The sequence below is a fragment of the Medicago truncatula genome, chromosome 1 (genome assembly GCF_003473485.1).
Source record: "Medicago truncatula cultivar Jemalong A17 chromosome 1, MtrunA17r5.0-ANR, whole genome shotgun sequence".
NCBI lineage: Eukaryota > Viridiplantae > Streptophyta > Magnoliopsida > Fabales > Fabaceae > Medicago > Medicago truncatula.
Window position 1 is genome coordinate 39,682,695 of NC_053042.1, and position 19,215 is coordinate 39,701,909.

Below are 19,215 nucleotides of genomic sequence, written 5' to 3' on the forward strand. Positions count from 1 at the left end.
TCAAGAAACTTAAATCCTTACCTCATATACACAAACATATTTTTTGAAGAGATTTCCTCATTTCACGTGCCATTTCAAATTTTTTATTATCTTTACCATTCATATGCATGTTGTAAAATATAAGGCTTAATTGCATGTTTGATCTCTTATGTTTATTTTAGATTTCAAGTTGGTCCCTTGAGTTTTAAAAGTTTCGAGTTGGTCCCTTACGTTTTAAAGGTTTCAAGGTGGTCCAAAACGTTACCCACGTTTGAATAAGCTAGTCCCTTCCGCGACATGATATTGAGTTTAATAAAACAAAAAAAAAAATTAAAAAATGGTTTAAAACTTATTTTCTAAATAAGTTAAATTTCATCACTCATGTTGTCAACTCGAATCTTTAAACAACCAAGTGATGGAAGAGACTAACTTATTCTTATGTGAGTAACGTTTTGAACCAACTTGAAACTTTTAAAACATAAGGGACCAATTTAAAACTTTTAAAACATCAGGGACCAACTTAAAATCTAAAATAAACATAAAGGACCAAACATGCAATTAAGTCAAAATATAATAACAATAATAATCATTACCCACTATGACCGGTCATTTTTTAAGGACAATCGGTGGACCTTAATAAAAAGGGTCCATATTAGGGGCTCCATATTCTTTTTCGTTAAATATGGTTTGGTTCATAACATATTTTTTTTATAAGTTTAAGGATAATTAAACAAATTTTGTCAGGTTAAATATGTATTTGATCCCTGTAATTTTATCAAATTTTTGTTTTAGTCTCTAAAAAAAATTTCTTCAACTTTTAGTTCCTATATAAAATTTTATCACCACCTTTGATCATTATTTTTAAGTCAACTCCTATGTATCCTTTGTATTTTTTTAATGAAATTGTACAAAAAATGCGTAGAATATTATAAAAGTAAAAATACCTCCCAAAAAAATTAGAATTTTTTTAACAAAACATGAATTAAATATGAATTTTTAACTGCCAAAAATATAATTTTTTTTATTTAACTCACGTGTCGTGAAAATTCTAATTTTTTTTGGAGAAATTCTTATAATATTATAAACTTTTCAACAAAAATTTTATTAAAAAATATGAATTTTACGTATAAGTTTATTTAAAAACAACCAAAAGTGAGTACTTTCCTTAAAAAAAAAAAAAAAAAAAAAAAAAAAACCAAAAGTGAGTACAAAACTTATGGAACTAAAAAATCGAAGACAATTTTTATAAGAAGAAAAAAAACATATTTAACTCAATTTTATTTTAACGGTGACAAACTCTACGCATTAAATTTAATCCTTTTTTTTCAAAGGCCACGATGTAATGTAAAGAAAACTCGAAATCACAGTGTAAGAAGCATCAATTTTCCCGTGTACTACACTCCACACGATCACAACAGTTTATTCGTTCAGTTCAAGAACACCACTGCAAAATTTCAAAATCCTTCAATCAAATTTTCTTCAAAATCAGGAATTTTCACATCAAGTTTAGTTACAATGAAAGCATTGTTATGGTTCATGATTTTGGTGTTTTCAGTTAACTCATTGGGATCTGAATCAAAGAGAACGGAAGTGGCATACGCGAGTTTGTTATACGGAGATGAATTCTTGTTAGGCGTTAGGGTTCTTGGAAAATCGATACGCGATACTCGATCAAACAAGGATATGGTTGTTTTAGTCTCTGATGGTGTTTCTGATTACGCTAAAAATCTCCTCAAGGTTCATTCTCATTTTCATTTTTCATCAATTTTGTAAAAGTTATTTTTTTTTCATCAGCATTGTTGATTTAATTCATATATTTTAATTAGGGTTTATGGGTTAATCAATTTGTTTATGTGTTGTTGTAGGCTGATGGGTGGATAGTTGAGAAAATTAGTTTACTGGAAAATCCTAATCAAGTTCGTCCTAAGAGATTTTGGGGTGTTTATACTAAGCTCAAAATCTTTAACATGACTAATTACAATAAAGGTATATGTTTTTTAGTTGAATTTAATTTTGGTACAATGTCGGTGTAAATTTTTTATACTGTCAACAAATCATATGAGTGACATTTTAGAAGTTGTTATGATTAAAGTCAAACTTTTGAATGGTCTGACGGTTATGATTGATTGCTATTGTAAAAAATCTTTACACCGATAGTATGTATGAACTAAATCATTTTTATTTTCACGTTTTTTTGTGTGTATCTTGTTGTACAAGTTATTGAGGATACATTCACTCATGGAAGTTTCCATTTAGGTTGTTGCTTTTTCAATGGGAAGTAACTTTTTGGATTTATTATGGTGTGCTTATGTTGACTATGTATATGTGCAGTTGTATACCTTGATGCCGACACTATTGTGGTTAGAAATATTGAAGAGCTTTTCAAATGTGGAAAATTTTGTGCTAATTTGAAGCATTCTGAGAGGCTGAATTCAGGAGTTATGGTGGTGGAGCCATCTACGACCCTTTTTAATGACATGATGAGCAAAGTAAAAACTCTGCCATCTTACACTGGAGGTATAGTAGTTTTGCATACTAATATTGGGTGCCGTTGTTTTTATTTAATAATATGAAAACAAATTTTCTTTATTTGAACCTGATTGGTTTGAGAACAATTGGCTGTTCCTTCTTTCACAGGGGATCAGGGATTTCTCAATTCATATTACTCTGGATTTCCCAACGCACATGTTTTTGAGCCAGATTTGAGCCAAGAAATTTTGGAAACTAGACCAGTTCCTGAAATGGAGCGACTTTCCACACTTTATAATGCAGATGTTGGTCTTTACATGCTGGCTAACAAGGTACTGGAATATAGGTAATAAGAGAATGGTTCTTTCCTTTAAGTAACCAGGGAAATCCTTAATCCTTGAGTGATACATCCACCTTCTGTTTCTTCACTTTTGAACTCATTCATGCCTGGTATTTTTGTTTGATTTTTGAGTTCAGATGGATGCCTGTTAAATCAAGTTGCCTTATATTGTCTGACTCTGTAAAAATCATGCATGCTTGCTTTGTGCCATTTAAAGGAAGAAACATCATACATCTTTTTCAACGTAGATAGATAGATGCAATGACTAGGAGGGTGAAACTGCGATCGCTAAAATCACCAAAAAAATTCATTTGTATTGAGATGGTTTTCTTTTGTTTTGGTTTACTTATGGTAGAAATTAGAGTAATCGCTGAAGCAGCTCTTTGCCAACTATGACATTAAAATAATGTTAATAATGATAAAAGAACTCTTTAGTGCTGTAATTGGATTCAAATTTTACTGTTGGCAACATGACAACTATAACAGTTAGGATCAGCACTATTTTATGTAGCTCTATAGCATGCATGTATTGTAAACCTATGCCAATTGATTACAATTGTTCTTTCCGACTTTTAGAGCAGTGAGAGATGGATGAACGATTGAAAATGATCTCGTTAAGAATTGAGCTACTCTGAATTTTTGTCTTCTGTATTTGTCATAGCCTGAGTTAGCTGCAAGAATGTTTAATAGTTCATACACTCTTTACACATACCAAACATATACATTTGATTTTCTGAGTCTTCCAGTTCAATTATCTAACATGTACACTGACTTATCCAGTGGATGGTAGATGAGAAAGAACTCCGTGTGATTCATTATACTCTAGGTCCTCTCAAGCCTTGGGACTGGTGGACGTCTTGGCTGTTGAAACCTATTGATGTTTGGCAGGTATTTGTGCAATTTATTATCCTATTTCTTGAAATATCATGTGTTTTACTAATTTTTTCATTAGTCTATGCTGTTTAAGTAATCATGTCGTCAAGTTGACGTTTTGTGACAAACGTATCATGACTTGACTTATTTGTTTCTTACTTATGTTGTTGGTGCTGTAGAATGTAAGGGAACAGTTGCCAGAATCCCTTCCTGGAACCAGAGGGGGTCGGAATCCTAAAGATGATTTTCTTGTGAAGTTTCTTTTTCTGCTACCGCTTTGTGCTGTACTCTTCTGCTGTTATCGTTCATTTCGAAAGGTCAGCTATCGTGGACTAATATATTCTAAAAGCATTAAGAATTCACATAATCCTGATTATATTTTGTATTTGCGTAGAATCAAGGGTCCTTTGGTTTCTGTTGTAGAAGCTCACTATGCGATCATGTCAGACACTTTTATTATAGGATTAAATCAGGTGGCCCGGTTTCTTATACTGGCATTTCTACTTCTACAGTCAGTTCCACCCATCAGGTCAGTTTTTGATCCTTTATCTTCTAGTTTTGGGATTTGAATTCTCTTATGTGAGGCTTTCACAACCAATTTATTTCACAAAGGAGATGGACACAAACTCAACAGTGTATCTTTGTCATCAGATGACTAAGTCATGCATGTGAATGGCCTTGTATTTTTAAGATGCTGAAAGTATTCTTTATGATATAAAACAGCTCTTAAATGGTACGCCGTACAAGGTGCCCGCATATTTGGGTGGTGTTTCTGTTTGTGTCTCTTTTATGGCGGCAATGGTGTCTCTTGGATTAACTCTTGTGATAGTACCTCGACAAGTGACTCCATGGACTGGTTTGCTTTTGATGTATGAATGGGCATTCACAATCTTTTTTATATTATTTGGAGGTTATCTCAATTTGATTTATCACTGGGGAAAGATCAAAGCATCACGGGCTGTTTCCTCGTTGTCTCAATCTAAACCCTCTGATGACGATTCAGGAAAAGGTATGTTCTCTAGAAATAGAGCTTATTTGGGCTACATGTTTTTTATTTAACTGTGTCCTCGAGATCCTTATTCTTTTGTTTTGATTCATTAATTTTATGTCAACTGTTTTCACAGGCCACCAGCGTCAGATATCATCTTGTGATACTGCTACATGGTTCTATGGATTAGGGATGGCCTTCTTGGCCATTGTTGCTCCATCCTTGCCTTGTCTTTTTGGAATTACCGCTTTGTTTCTACGGTAATTTTCATGAAAAGTTGTAATTATAGATAGATATCATATATTTTAGGTGAAATTTCACTTACCATCTTTTTGGTTTAGAAATGCTCAGTTTCCAGCATGTTTTTTGTTATCATTGGCTTTAATCAATTATTGAATTTTAAAATTCAATCAAATTTAAAAGAACTAGGATCTCTGGTTAGCCTTTTATATATTTTTAGTTGTAATCTCATGCATGCTGGAACCCTGTCAACTGTATGATTGTTTGACCATTTAACTGGTCTTTTCTTTGTTATATTTCTGTAAAGAGCAACATAGTTGTCTCAGAAGGTTTCTTCTGTCTTGTTGCTTATGTACAGTGCATGGAATACAAGCGCTAGTCTGCATGAAATGGAAATTGAATAGAATCCTGCCAAAATAATCTTATGTTGATTGTTATGCGTTCAGCTTGAAGTTGATTAAACTATATTTCTTTTGTATATCTATGATCAAATGATTATGGTTTACTCCTCAATCTGACATTAAAGACTCTCACTTGAAATGTCGCATGTGCTTGGGTGCTCATATATACCTCAATTCTTTCTATTCTAATTTATAATTTCATTTACATTTCTAACAGGTTAGGTTTGATGATTGTTGGGGGCATAATATTAACATCGTTCATGACATACGCCTCTGAACATCTAGCCATGAAATCATTTCTGAAAGGCCTTGATGACAGGGATATTGCACGAAATGGGAACTTCTGTTTCTCATGTTGATTGATTTTTTGCAAGTGGTGAGTGGTGTAAATTATGATACATTATTCCATTTACCTTTATTTCCATTTAAGTATTCAGTTAAGGTTCCATACACAACCCTTGTATGGCCTCGACTGGATAACCAAAGTTTGGAGACAACAAAGCATGACATTAGGCCTAAGAAGACCTTAGCCAGTATTTGATTCTTGTAACTTAACCCTTTTAGAAAGAGACTTGGAGGTAGTTGTTATGTGTTCAACTAACTTGCAGCATTAACCTTGTGACAAATGTAATATTATTTTTTGTCTATCACGCATATTTTAGGGGATTATTTCCCTAAAATAATTGTCTTGTTTGATAATATATAAAGGACAAAACATTTAATACTTAACAATATCAATTTTGCTATACATTTGATTTTTTTTGTTACTTGTTAGTTGTTTAACTCTTCCCTTACCAAAAAAAAAAAAAAAAGTTGTTTAACTCTTCTATAGCTGGTCAAATTCAATTTAATTTTGAAATCTTCCACAGCTGGTAAAATTTGTCAATGTTTGTTGTTTACAAAATATTTGGTCTCCCAATTGAGTTTGCTTGTTTGTTAGATAGATGCTGAGTTTCTTTGATCAATGACAATGATGCTAGTGGCTAGAGTTATTTTTGGTAGAACAAAATCAGTTCAAAGATGACAGTACTGTACTGTTAATGCTTTGACCAAGGTAGTGAGTGGTGGGCGTTAGTTATAAGCCAAATATAAAAATGAAAGCGATATAAAGTTCATCTTTTGTCGTTTCCTTTCTTTAAATCTTTGCTTTTCTCAACAAAGAAAGCTGATTTGTATCTTTCACTATACTTTTCTTTTCCTTTTGGTCCATGTATAATTTTATGGGATCCACTTTTATTCTACATGTTAAAATATCTTTTTTTGCCCTAAGAATTTCTTGACACCCCCAAAAAAATAAAAATGGAGCAAAAGACCATGCGTTACCAAAATAGGTAGTATCCAAGAAAAAACAACATTTATATTTAGGTAAAAATATTACAAACTCGTATTTAGTGTCTGTAATTAACCAATAATTTATATCGGTATTGCAGTCAAACGATATAAACCATCGAATAACAATTGAAAGAATCACATCGCGGTTTCAAAAAGTAGAGATATTAAATCTCAACCATCTAATATTCAAAGGTCATCAACGACTGTGATTATTGACCGCGTCAAATCTATTTCCAAATTTTTACCTAAACATGTTATGTGGATATATATCCATAATTCAAGCAAACTCATTCATCATTCAAAAAGTTCACAAGGGAAACATCCATTCCATGTTTGCCACTTGAAGTCAAAACAAAAGAATGGAAAGTATCAAAAGACAATGTTGGACCCTTATATTGGATTATGGAATTTATCAAGTCTTGATCAAATTCTCCTTGATCTAATCAAATAAACTAGTCGTCATGTTTGGTTTGTCTTTATTTCCTTTTGATGACTCATAAGGCGGTAAAAGTTAGCTTAATGATAGGCCAGATTATCATTAAACTAACTTGGACTCTTTTGTTTGTTGGTGCACATCATTTTCTTCCAGGTGGGACACTTGGACTCTAACCCATATCTATTATCTTTAAAAAATGGATAATTAATGAATGAATTAGATAATGGACAATGGATGGTAGAGTTGATTATGGAATTATCATGCTTATCCTCAAGTAAAGTGTGGTAGATAAGAACTAAGTTATTGGAGAAAACTACAGATCTATGTCTTTAATTTGGATTTATGTTGAAAAAGTACCACCTTGCCTAATTAGCATTTCCCCACTACAAACAAATGGTCATGAGTAAAAGTTTCATTAGGAAACAAATTAAAATAATTATCCTAATTAACATTGTCAATAGTAATATTAAGATTGATATTCTTTAAAAAAAAAAATAAAGAAAGAATAGTATGATAAAGATAAATATTTTCGGTGACTTAAAATGCAAGATACCATTCGGGCACGCCATGGTTGTTGAACAAAGTAAACAATATATTTCACTCACTCTTAATAACCTTATGTAGTATTTGCTGTGGATTTTATCAAACTCACATCGATATGATACTATGATGTGCGGAGCAATATTAACAACACTCAATAACTTGCATTTAAAATAAACCTGCAAATAATATACCTTCAAACAACTTTTCCACAAGTATTAATTAATTCTTCCAACTATTTGGACAAGATGATGCTTTGTTACATGCTTTATATTCCTATTGAGAAATTTGTATGTGCTTAATAATATTATCTTGCATTGTATTCAACCGAACTTTGCATATAGGTAGTGGCCGGCTGCTTCATGCTTCTTTTCTTTTACTCCGTTTTATTTATAAGTTCCAATTTGTTTACTATTTTTCGTCAAAATAAATTTATTTACTATTTCTCACCCTTTCCACATACACTACAATAAGTCATAAACTCATAGACTATTAATTAGTACTTTTAATAATGTAAAGCTAGAAAGGACGACATGATTTTATTATTTTAAACATAGTACTATATCTGGTTAATTAATTTACAGATAAAGCAATATTCTTTTGCTGTTGTTAGTTTTCTGACCTTTCCATGGCCATGCCAGATGCATATATACATAATAAATACCTAAAAAATACGAACACGACAAGTAATTGAATACATATGTCCGTGTCGTGTTAATACACCTTTAATCTGAAGTGTCTCTCCTACAATATGGATCAATACGAGCAGGAAAAAAAATTGATTTTAATTCATACAATCTGTAATATAAATGCAGCTATGACATAGCAGAAAAGGCTACATATATAATATATATGTCATTATCATCCCAACAGAGTTGTTTCAATGACAAAGTGAAATAGATAACTTATAATAATATCTCATAACATGATATATGATGATAATGATATAAATATACTATAGTAAACAATATTCAATCCCATGCCTTACTTGATTCTGAGGAAATTAAACCAACAAACAGAGATGAAAAGCCAAGCATCAGACTTGCCTAGAGGCATACTTCTTGTGTGAGGTGTCCTCACTTCCTTGTGCCATCATCTGGCCATGGCTCCAACAATCCCAGAAGAAAATAGTTCAACCTTAAGACCCTCATGAAGATTTTTTTTCTGCTGCAATAATTAGAAGAAGAAGAAGAAAAATGGATAAGATGGTTGTGAGATATATTTCTGACCTAAGTATATAAGGCAGAGATATGGATGAAACAAAGGACTTTTCCTATTCTATTATATAAAGTAGCGGTTACTTGTTGTGTATGAGTGATCTCCATGTGTATAGGATTTGTTTTCATATACTAATAATACAAACATAGAAGGAATATTCTATTGCATATATCTTTTAGTTGGAATCTCATGTTCTATTATGAGAAGAAGAAAAAAAAAAACTAAATTATTCATGTTGAAGAATAATCTAATTTGTTTTATTGTTTTGGACCATGCATGGATGTTGGACGGACCAATTTGTGTTTATACTCCCTCCGATTCTTTTTAGAAGAGACAAATTGGTCAATTAAAATTGTGTATTTGATCCATAATATAAATTAAATACATTAACTTTTGTTCACCAATTTATTTTTTATAAAAAGAACCGGAGGGAGTACTTTATGACATGGTTGACATCACTCTCTATAGTCAAAGGTGATTTAAAAACTAAATTTCATTTTATTAGTCTATGCATTTTTAATTTGTTTTAAATAATGATCTGTAATTGTGATTTGAGCTACAACATAACGGTGTTTGACATTGTTAAAATTGCAATGTAACCTAATTAAGCCCGTATTTGACGGTAATTCTCCACAATATAAAAAATGTTGCGACCGCTAATTAAAACCCCAAGTCGATGTATATTTTTTAAAAAAAAATGTACATTCTATTGGGAATGAATTTTCATAATTTCATAATTCCCCACAAATTCAAAGCATAATTTATAAAGTCACTTTTGACCTTAATAGAATGTAGTTTGGCTTGACAAAAAAAAAAAAAATAGAATGTAGTTTGGACAACCACACATTAATCCTTCTCAAGTGAAGTGGTTTTCTCTTTCATGAGAAAGTAAAGCTTTATAGAAAGTATGCATTGATGTTGCTTCAGATGATTGTGATGGATTCTTTCCATTTTCTTCTATCGTACTCAACCATTTTTCTTGTAGTAGGTCAGGAAGCAAAGAATTTTCTAAATTGATCAGCTATAATTTTCAGTCAAAACTGCATTAAGAATTTTTTTTCTTTGTATCCAAAGTACTATTTTTTTTTTTGATACAACGCTAGGAAGGGAAATGGAGTGCTTAATTGATTGTGCTATAAAGATTTTTTTTTTTTTAAGGACATTTTTTAATTTTTCTAATGAAGATCAATTTTTCAAAAAATTACACCCACGTCTCTAAGTATATGCTTAATTGACACACATTTCATCTATTTTGTTAAAGATAGAGTTCTCCCTCTTTTTTTTGTGGTGTCTACAATTCGAATCCAGATCTAACATATATTATGCATTATCTCTACCAACTGAGCTAAGTTTACGGGATACATTCCTCCCTCTAGTGAGAGGATGTGTGTCAATTAACAGAATTGAGAGGGAGTAAGTATATCTACAATTTCACAACTAATAAATATCTATTTTTCATTTCAAAAATAATAAAATGTGTATGTTATATTTTTGAACATACCTCAGATTCCAATTTCCTCTTCCTCTTATGTTTGCCTAGTGCTAATTGCTGGTCATATCCAACCAACTGAATTATTGAGCACTCAACACGTGTAAATATAAAATTACATACCTAAATTAAAGTCATCACAAACAAGATGCACCATTAGTGCGACTTGGTAATGGACAACATACGTACAACAACAAAACAAGTACGGACAACAACCCATGTTATATCCTCGTCAATGATTTTAACATAAGGTGGAAAAAAAACATAATCAAGTTTTGGTGAATAATAATGTTTGCATTATACATGCTTTTATACAGCATACTTTTTCTCCTCTTTCAAACAAGCAATTAAACACGATTCTGGTTGGCTCCATGTAGTTGAAAACGAAATTCCATTCAATGTAAGTAGGACCAATAATTGCTTCGGAAATAAGTATGTAGAAGAGTATTTATTGAACTTATTATTAAGCTAAAATCCAAGTTCAGTGTGTTTACACATTTCTCATCATAACTATGATGATGTTCTTGTGCATTTTAAGAGATAGAGAGGAACTATTTTACAAGGAAGAAGCAAATAATTTTCCAAATTAAAAAACACGCTCAAGAGTTTTCCATGTAAGATAACTAGCAACAATGTACAAAAATGAAAAATAAAATCTTCGAGGAGAAAAAATTAACAATGAGAAGCTTGTTATAAAAAGTTATAGAAAATAGTATGATTTTGCTGAGCTTATATAAGTGGGTGTGCTTATCTTTGTTTTCTTATCGAAATAAAATCAATCACATGTCATCCAAATCAATTGAAAATAAAAACGGATCCTTTTAAGAAACACTGCTAAACAACCAAATTGAATACGATGATCAATAACACACTGAAAGCGCTGAAAATATGCTTAACCATCGAAAAACTAGCGACCAAATATGGGCAATGGCATGCCTAATTTTGGACCTTATTTATGTATATAACTGTGTATTCTTTTCTTACTCAATTTCGTTAACTTTTCCTGCTAAATAACATATCAACATTGCTGAAGAGTATTTAATTCGATTTCTTATTTGGCAATAACTTTTCAAATGTTTAATTGAATTTTAATTTTAATTTTATCTAGAAACATTACTAATCAAACAATGCATGTCAAAACAATAAAAGCTCTATCACCCTCTTAGTCTAGCGTTCAAAATATAAATATTACCTGCTCAAAATTTGAATGGATTGGCAAATCCATTATCTATTAAAACACCCAAAAAATATAAACAATGGATTTTGTTGCACATTTAATTACTATTATGGTAGATTTTGTTGCACATTCCATCGCTTATACCTGTCTTCTCCTTTGCAAATCACAGAAAATAGCAGTTCAAATTTCGCTATGCTACAGTACAACCTGTGAAAGAATAGTTATTTGTTCGATTCCAGTCCGGTATAGCGCCACCATTGCAGCTATTTTACAATACTGATTTACACCAATTTCAACCCTTCTTTTAGTTTCTCACTGTACCATACAATTAACCAGGAATGACTTCTTAAGGTACTAAAATGTTTAGAACATGCATAAGTCACTCAGCCGGTTTGAAACTTCACATATCTAAAAAAGTCTCATAATCTACTGGAATTGATTAAAACCATTAATCTATAATGAAGCTGCTAAAAAATGAACATTTATGCATATGAATTTCAAGGAGTCAACTAAAAAATACACAGGATCTCTCTGCCGAATCCTTAAAATTATGGAACAGCAGTATCCTACTAAATACCAGTACAACACTTCAAAGTCTGAATTGTGTCCTGATCTAACAAGCATTTAAAAGATTTCTGTCTGAAATTTCTCATTCCTGGCATGATTGGAGGAGACAGATCATATCAATAATAACTAGCAACCAGATGCTTCAAAGAACCACTAGAGAAATCAGAATGGCACCATGTCTCTGAATTGCAACATCCTGAAAGAGAAATAAGAGAGACAGCAGACAATCTGTGGCCGCTTATAAAATTAGCCACCTGCTTGTGTATTTGTATTGCACTATATATATGTTTCTTTTTTTTAGCCTAGCATGAATTTGGGCGCATGAGACACAAAATAACACTAGCAACCCAAAACAAAAGCATGCACTTCAGCCCAACTAGAGACTGTGTAAAGAATGCCAGATAAACCCTTCCAATTGGAAGAGCTTTCTTCGTTGTATTCTTTCTGTTTCTTAACCAAGCCAGAAAACAATGGGACAAATGAAACACCAAATTGTGTCCCTATGGTCCTAAGGCTTGAACTTGAACCAATCACAATTCCTACATCTGCTTCAAGTAGACAAAGTAAATCACCCACCGAGTCTCCAATGTAAACAGTTAATTTTTTCTTGTCATCATTGCAATTTTCCAATATATTACGAAAAGCCTGGACCTTGTCAATGGGAGACTCCACCTTCTTAACAATGTCGCCGGTAGAAACAGATCCGTCATAACTGAACTCGTTAGCATGAACATCCATCTCATTTAAATCAGCTGGCCAAAAATTAGGAAAATAAATTTATAAGACAATAGGAAACTAAATATATCAGCTGCCAACTTCAATCAGTTTGACAGCGAAGATTTGGCCAACCCAAGATATGCTAGGAATCACAGATATGCTCAAAGCAGATAACTCAAAAAGGGCAAGACAAACATGAATGAAGAACTCATGGTGGCTCAAATATCAACAATAAATTCCCCAATTGCTTTGCATCACACTAACAAAAATTCCATAGAACTATGAGCAGATTAGAAACAACTTAAGAGCCGATCCCTAACAAATAGAAGGATAAAAAACTCAATATGGTCACATCAGAATTAGTTGCCTTATTCCAACCAGAACTTCAAAAAACATCACATGAAAAGCTCCGAGATGAAAGGAGACTCATGTTAACCAACAATCCAAGTCCAAAATAGGCTATTTTATACACCCACAAGACAGGATGACTCCTAGAGTGCGAAATGGACACAATTGATTCAGATAGAAGTATCTTATTATTTGATTCCGCAAACTAACGTTGAAAATAAACATTTATAATACTAACTAACTTTGAAAATAAACATTTATAATACTATCATCAGAGAGAACTAAATCATAGCCCATGGTAAGGAATATGTACCTGAAGAGAAAGCAGACCTAATTAGGTCACCACACCAGCAGTATGAAAGAACATGCACATTGGCATTCAAATTTTTATTCTTTACAACTCTCTTAAAAAAGTCAGTGCAACCATCCTGAAGAATCAAACGCTCTCCAGCACGCTTTACATCTTCTATATTTATACCCTTAAGAACCCCGGACTCAACAACCCTATTATTTGCTGAGTTCTCGAATTTCGAAAGTTGCTCAAGTGCTGTAGACAGTTGTTTATAATCAAAATTTTCCACTGCAAATCAAAGTCAAAGCAAATTAACAAAATATAAGCAAAACACATTCTTTGTAAAGCAGCTAAGACCGTAGTAGAAAGAATGCAGAGAATCATCATACATTTATTGGCAGGCATAATGCTTTCTATACATTGCTCATACTCCTCTGTATACTGTTTGGATAGAGAACCCCATGTGTTCCTGAGGTCAGAAGACAACATTCGAGCTGTTTGATCTTCAGGCTGATTGTCGGATTTTGGTGCTGTCACTATAGCAATTTCTGCCAAGATGGCAGATGAATCAACAACAGTGCATGTTAAATCAAAATCGGAAAAAATCACGAGACGATCTTCTTCAAGGTTATGTCCTTTAGTCAAGGGTGCTATAGTTGGCTGAAAGAGTGGTTGAGCAGTGAAGAAGTCTATTTCAAGCTTCATTGCCTGGTAATAAAGCTTTTCAATGACATCGAGTTCTTCGCCAGTTAAAGAGACACTTAGTTTGTCGAGCAATTCTTCGGTTCGCAGAGCAGAAGCCTAAATTCAAATATAAGAATAACTGAGTAGCTGGGGCACAAGAATTCCATGATTAAATGTATATTTGACCAAGACTCAAAATAGTATCAAAGCAACCACAAAGGCTATATGGGACGGCCCTACTGTCAACATGACAAACCTGGAAACCATCAGAGGAATAGTTGTCGATCCACTTGCTATACGGGTGAGTACTTTCTTCGAGGTCTGGAAGTTCCTTGAACTTTTTACCAAGAAAGGCATACAGCCTCATGCAAGGAGTCATGGCACCTAAAGTATAAGCAGCAATTTTGGTTTTCTCAAATGGTGTTGCAAGTTTACCAGAACTTTTCAGTCCTTCAATCTTCCCAGAAGCAGTAGCCAACAGAAAGTCTGTATACTTAACTGTTGCTGAGTTAATACTGTGCTCTTTGGCAAGGTCCAATCCCCATTCCTATACACCATTAACATAAAACCACAATAACATAGGCTGTATGAGTGAAAAAGGGAGAAAATTACAAGCATGTAAGGCACATGCTGACTGTTTAAAATTTTCATGAAGCAAGCATAAGATGAGACATTTTGTTCATTTAAACTTTAAATATCGACTTAAACTTAAACATGGAATCAACACAATAAACGACAAAAACAACAAATGGGATTTAGAAAAAACCCAATCTTCCTCTCGATAAATAAATTACAAGTTCTTGTTCCCCATCGGAAAGGATGTCCCTCAGGGTTAGGGCTGGAAATGAGTCGAGTCGAATCGAACCTATCTGAGCTCAACTCGACTCGTTAAGAATTGACTCGGTTCGAACCTCGGTTTGAGTTTGACACGAACTTTTTTTCCAGCTCAAGTTCGGCTCGTTTAAGTTCACGAACAGTTTGGTTCGGCTCATTAGGTTCAATTCGTTTGTTCAAAGCAAATAACTTTAGGTATGAAAATGAGTAAAGCCATTTGAACCACGTAACTCAAAAGTCAAAGAATTAAAATTTTTGACCCATAAATATATTGGAATTTATACAAATTTTTAATGGACTAGACGAGGCTATTATTGCACATAGTAATTAACACTGGTATGCAACCACCAAATCCAGTTTTGCCTTCCTGTGGCATATATTTCTCTTATTATAGATAATCATATTCTTCATTTTTCATGGATGTTTCGATGCGAGACTGTTTAAGTTTTGAAATCCTTAAAAACTACAACAACATTGTGCACGACGTTGTCTATCAATTTTAATGTAGCTCATTTTATCCTATTATTGCTAAGTGTTTGTCTTAATTTTTAAAGTATATATATAATCGAGTCATCTCGTGAACCAAACGAGTCGAACTACATATAGTTCAAGTTCGGCTCAATTATTTGACGAACTTAATTTTCAGCTCAAGTTCGGCTCATTTGGTTCATGAACCAAGTTCAACGAATCAATTGTCGAATCGAATTACGAACTTTAATCGAGTTGGTTCGGTTCATTGCCAGCCCTACTCAGGGTTATACTCCAACCACATAAAACTTTACTATTATGCACAAATTGTTTCAAGTTTTTCAAAAATTGAAAAGGAGTTCAATCAGCATTTAGAAGACAATATATCTCCTTTACTCTCAGTATGCAATCATTAAGTATTTGGGACCAGTCCCATTCACAAGTTGAAAATTATGACAACAGCCTTCTTCCCCTTAAATACTTTATAACTCAAGTCACAATTCAAAACCAAAAGTAGCAGAATTATAACAAGTAAGATAAAAAAACCTGCCCCAATCAAGGCACATGTGACCGGGAAAAATGTCTTACCTTTACCAGTGAGTCATGCATCTTCAGCTCCTCTAAAACATTCTTCCTCAACTGGGAGAGTCCAAGCTTATCGTCATCGTCGTCAGAACAGTCTTCAGCCGACTCATACCTATGAAATCATAAAAATTCAATGAATAAACTTAAAACAGCCAAATTACTTACCATAAACTTTCAATAGTTTCTTCCTTTCTTAAAAAAGGACAGAAAAAGTAGTGCAAGGGAGATGGGTAGGTCTTGCACGGTGTTCTAGATTTTAAAGACCAAAACTCACCTCAATAAAATGTACATACAGTTTCACCAAATAATCAAACTCTCCGGTTTTGGTTGCTGAGAAAACTGACAAACAGAAGAAAAGAAAATAGACATAAAATAAAATTTCATACACATGGACTTTTAGTTGCACTCATTTCTAAAATCCACAAGTTCAGTTGTACTTACTTAAAAATCACATGAATTCAGCTCCACCATCCAAGACAACAACCATATTCTAATTAGTGTTGTCAACAAATTCCACCACGCAACACCTATGGCGCCGCTATATCCGCTGTTTGAAAATATTTTACAAGGTTTTAAAAAACAGTCCATTACTGCAAAATCGGCCACAACAAAAAGATATAGGTAGTGGCCGATACCGTTTTTCTCCATTTTAACAGTGAACAAAAATCACAAGCAACCGGCAGGGAATAAATTTATTGTCTCATTTGGATTTTTTATGCTCTTTTCTCTTCTAAAAAATTAAAACCTAAATTTATTGGTGGTTCATTTGATTTATAGAAGAAACAAAATTATTGAAAGAATTACATTATGGAATTAAGAAGAAACAGTGAGAAATTAAGTTATTATACATTATATGCTATGTTGCATAGGTACGGGTACGGTATCCGGTACAATACGGGTACCGGTATGAGAATACAACAATTTTTAAAACATTACAGTATGGGTACGTCAATAAAATCATGAGTTTTGTTATATAATATAACATGAGAGAGCTGAATTCTTCAATTTACAACAAAAATATTACGATAAAAGTTTAAAAAGTCGAAAACTAGAGTTGGTTACAACAACAAATAAAACTCAAATGCACATACAACACTATATTGTCATATTAATCTATAAGAGAGAGCCACAATTTTTACTCACAATAGAATAATGAGCAAAAATGGAGTATCACGAGTACCGTACGCGTAATTCACCATTTTACAAGTACCCATGCTTCGGAGATTATATGATAATATAACTAATTTTAATAAGATTTCTTCAATATTGTGATTAAATCACATTACAATGACCGCAATTTGTAACGCAATATTGTTAACAGCCGAAATCACAAAATACTTCTTTGATATTTTGTACTAAATAGTGTATACTCAGGTTCATTGAATAACTGGCAAGTTCATTGAATAAATGATGTATCTGGTTCACATAGCGATTGGGTCAAAATTCAAATTCCGCTACGCTAAGAAAGCTACTTAACAACACTAATTCTAATATATCTACATAGTTGTCTACAATATCAAAATAATACAAAACTTAATCATCTATGTGAACTTTCTCAGCAACCAAAACTTGATTAGTGATAATGAAGAATATTAAATAATAATTAAGAATAATGAAATCAACTTACGCTTGAACAAAAGCGCGAAGAAAATGAACATCTTGAGCGATGTAATGGCGGAAAGAATCGATCTTCAAGTTACCGGAAGCTAAAGAGATAACAAAAGGAGTATACATAGAGAAGATGGATTCACGATTGAATTTGATCCAGAAACGCTTCGCAAGTCCAGCTTCACTGTGATTGTGAATTGCTGCCATTTGGATTCGGTTTCTATGGAACGATCTTGAATTGAAAGGAACGAAGGTTCGAAATGAGATTGAAGAACGGATGGTGTTGATGATTGGAAGGGTTTTGATAGGGTTTGGAAGGAACCACCGCATGCGCATCGAGTGGATGAAACACACGGCGGCGATGTTTTTCTCTCTTTCTACACAGAAAGAAGAAAGAAGAAAGAGAGAGAAGAGACGAGTGTCGCTGCTGTTGCTGGTGCAACTGCTTTGCTTGTGGGCTTTGCAGAGTGGGCTATGAGTTTGGGCCAAGCCTTATTTCAGATCCATGGATGAAATATTGGAGGATTGCTTTTTAGGCCCCTCAATATCTCTTTAGGCCCCCTAAAAATACAAAAATAACCTTTATACGACTTCCGGTAGATAAATACCGGTAGTTCATTTTAATTTTTCTCATTTTGCACCTCCGGTATGTACATACCGAAGGCACATTTTCAACTACATGTATGAAATTATCAGATTGTTTACCGGGGTCCAAATCTTCTATAAGTTTGCATATAGTGGAAAACGTGACAAGATCCTTAACTCCGTTCAATATGGATGGTCATTGGTCAATCTTTTATTGATACTAAGAATGAGAGCCATGAAACTGATGCTTCAGTCGTTGCAGATTCTTTCACTTCCGAGTCTCTTATCTTGACAGAAACCATCGACGTATATCCGGCAAACGCACCTTATAAGAGGAAAGTAAGCCCTGCAAATGCTGAGGAATTCAATCATTCTAGCACCTCCAGGAAAAATTTAGTTATCATGATCTTTCTCATAGGTCATAATTTTTATTCTTTACATGTTTGCTAGTTTTACCAAATATTGCATTGCTCTATATAGGAAGAAAACAAGTACTGATGATGCCAATGGACCTAAGACATAAAAGAGGTTGCAATTGCAAAAGGTCTAAGTGTACAAAAAATACTGTGAATGTTTTCAATTTGGTAATTCCAACAGTTTGAAAATGTGCCTTCGGTATGTACATACCGGAGGTGCAAAATGAGAAAAGTTAAAATGAACTACCGGAAGTCTTATAAAGGTTATTTTTGTATTTTTAGGGGGCCTAAAGAGATATTGAGGGGGCCTAAAAAGCAATCCTCGAAATATTGAAGGCTTAAATGCTCTTTTAGTATCACTTTGGTTCCATAAGTAATAAAAGGTCCGTTTTGCTCCCTTAACTTTAGTGAAAGTGTCGGTTTGGTCCTTTCTATTAATTTAATTCAAATAAAAGTTAAATTTTGGTCTCTTATCTTATTTAATTGGTATTAGTTTTCTCCCTTAACTTATTTAATTAATATTAGTTTGGTCCCTAAACTTAATGTTTTTTTAATTAAATTATCAGAAAGGATCAAACTGATACTTTAAATAAAGTTAAGGGACCTAAACGGACCTTTTATTACTTAAG

The 19,215-nt window shown here is 33.0% G+C and overlaps 2 protein-coding genes across 3 annotated transcripts; one reads left to right on the forward strand and one right to left on the reverse strand.

Moving 5' to 3' along the window:
• The first annotated feature begins 1,365 nt into the window (after positions 1-1,365).
• On the forward strand, positions 1,366-6,036 carry LOC11405593 (inositol phosphorylceramide glucuronosyltransferase 1). The gene is made up of 10 exons (XM_003590941.4): positions 1,366-1,716; positions 1,845-1,965; positions 2,311-2,496; positions 2,617-2,780; positions 3,569-3,676; positions 3,841-3,978; positions 4,056-4,190; positions 4,385-4,670; positions 4,786-4,909; positions 5,508-6,036. The coding sequence occupies exons 1-10, from the start codon at positions 1,495-1,497 to the stop codon at positions 5,647-5,649; spliced, it is 1,626 nt and encodes a 541-aa protein (XP_003590989.1). The 5' UTR covers positions 1,366-1,494; the 3' UTR covers positions 5,650-6,036.
• Positions 6,037-11,746: 5,710 nt separating this feature from the next.
• On the reverse strand, positions 11,747-18,055 carry LOC11405594 (bifunctional TH2 protein, mitochondrial). Of its 2 annotated transcripts, XM_039829176.1 has the most exons (7): positions 16,419-16,948; positions 16,252-16,316; positions 15,981-16,089; positions 14,347-14,637; positions 13,796-14,207; positions 13,428-13,694; positions 11,747-12,801 (listed from the first exon to the last, which is right to left on the reverse strand). In XM_039829176.1, the coding sequence occupies exons 2-7, from the start codon at positions 16,266-16,268 to the stop codon at positions 12,389-12,391; spliced, it is 1,509 nt and encodes a 502-aa protein (XP_039685110.1). In that variant the 5' UTR covers positions 16,269-16,316; positions 16,419-16,948; the 3' UTR covers positions 11,747-12,388. The 2 variants fall into 2 exon arrangements, with proteins under 2 accessions (XP_039685110.1, XP_003590990.4); XM_003590942.4 differs by lacking the exons at positions 16,252-16,316; positions 16,419-16,948 and adding an exon at positions 17,605-18,055.
• Between the last annotated feature and the right edge of the window lie 1,160 nt (positions 18,056-19,215).

Bases quoted from the DNA above. Each gene is read 5' to 3' on its own strand.
- LOC11405593 (XM_003590941.4), top strand. From the start codon at position 1,495: ATGAAAGCATTGTTATGGTTCATGATTTTGGTGTTTTCAGTTAACTCA. The intron at 3,979-4,055 runs GTCAGCTATCGT...GTATTTGCGTAG, and splicing joins GTTATCGTTCATTTCGAAAG to AATCAAGGGTCCTTTGGTTT. The intron at 4,191-4,384 runs GTCAGTTTTTGA...GATATAAAACAG, and splicing joins CAGTCAGTTCCACCCATCAG to CTCTTAAATGGTACGCCGTA.
- LOC11405594 (XM_003590942.4), bottom strand. From the start codon at position 17,921: ATGCGCATGCGGTGGTTCCTTCCAAACCCTATCAAAACCCTTCCAATC. The intron at 14,208-14,346 runs GTTTGTCATGTT...ATTTGAATTTAG, and splicing joins ATTCCTCTGATGGTTTCCAG to GCTTCTGCTCTGCGAACCGA. The intron at 13,695-13,795 runs GTATGATGATTC...TTTGATTTGCAG, and splicing joins CATTATGCCTGCCAATAAAT to TGGAAAATTTTGATTATAAA.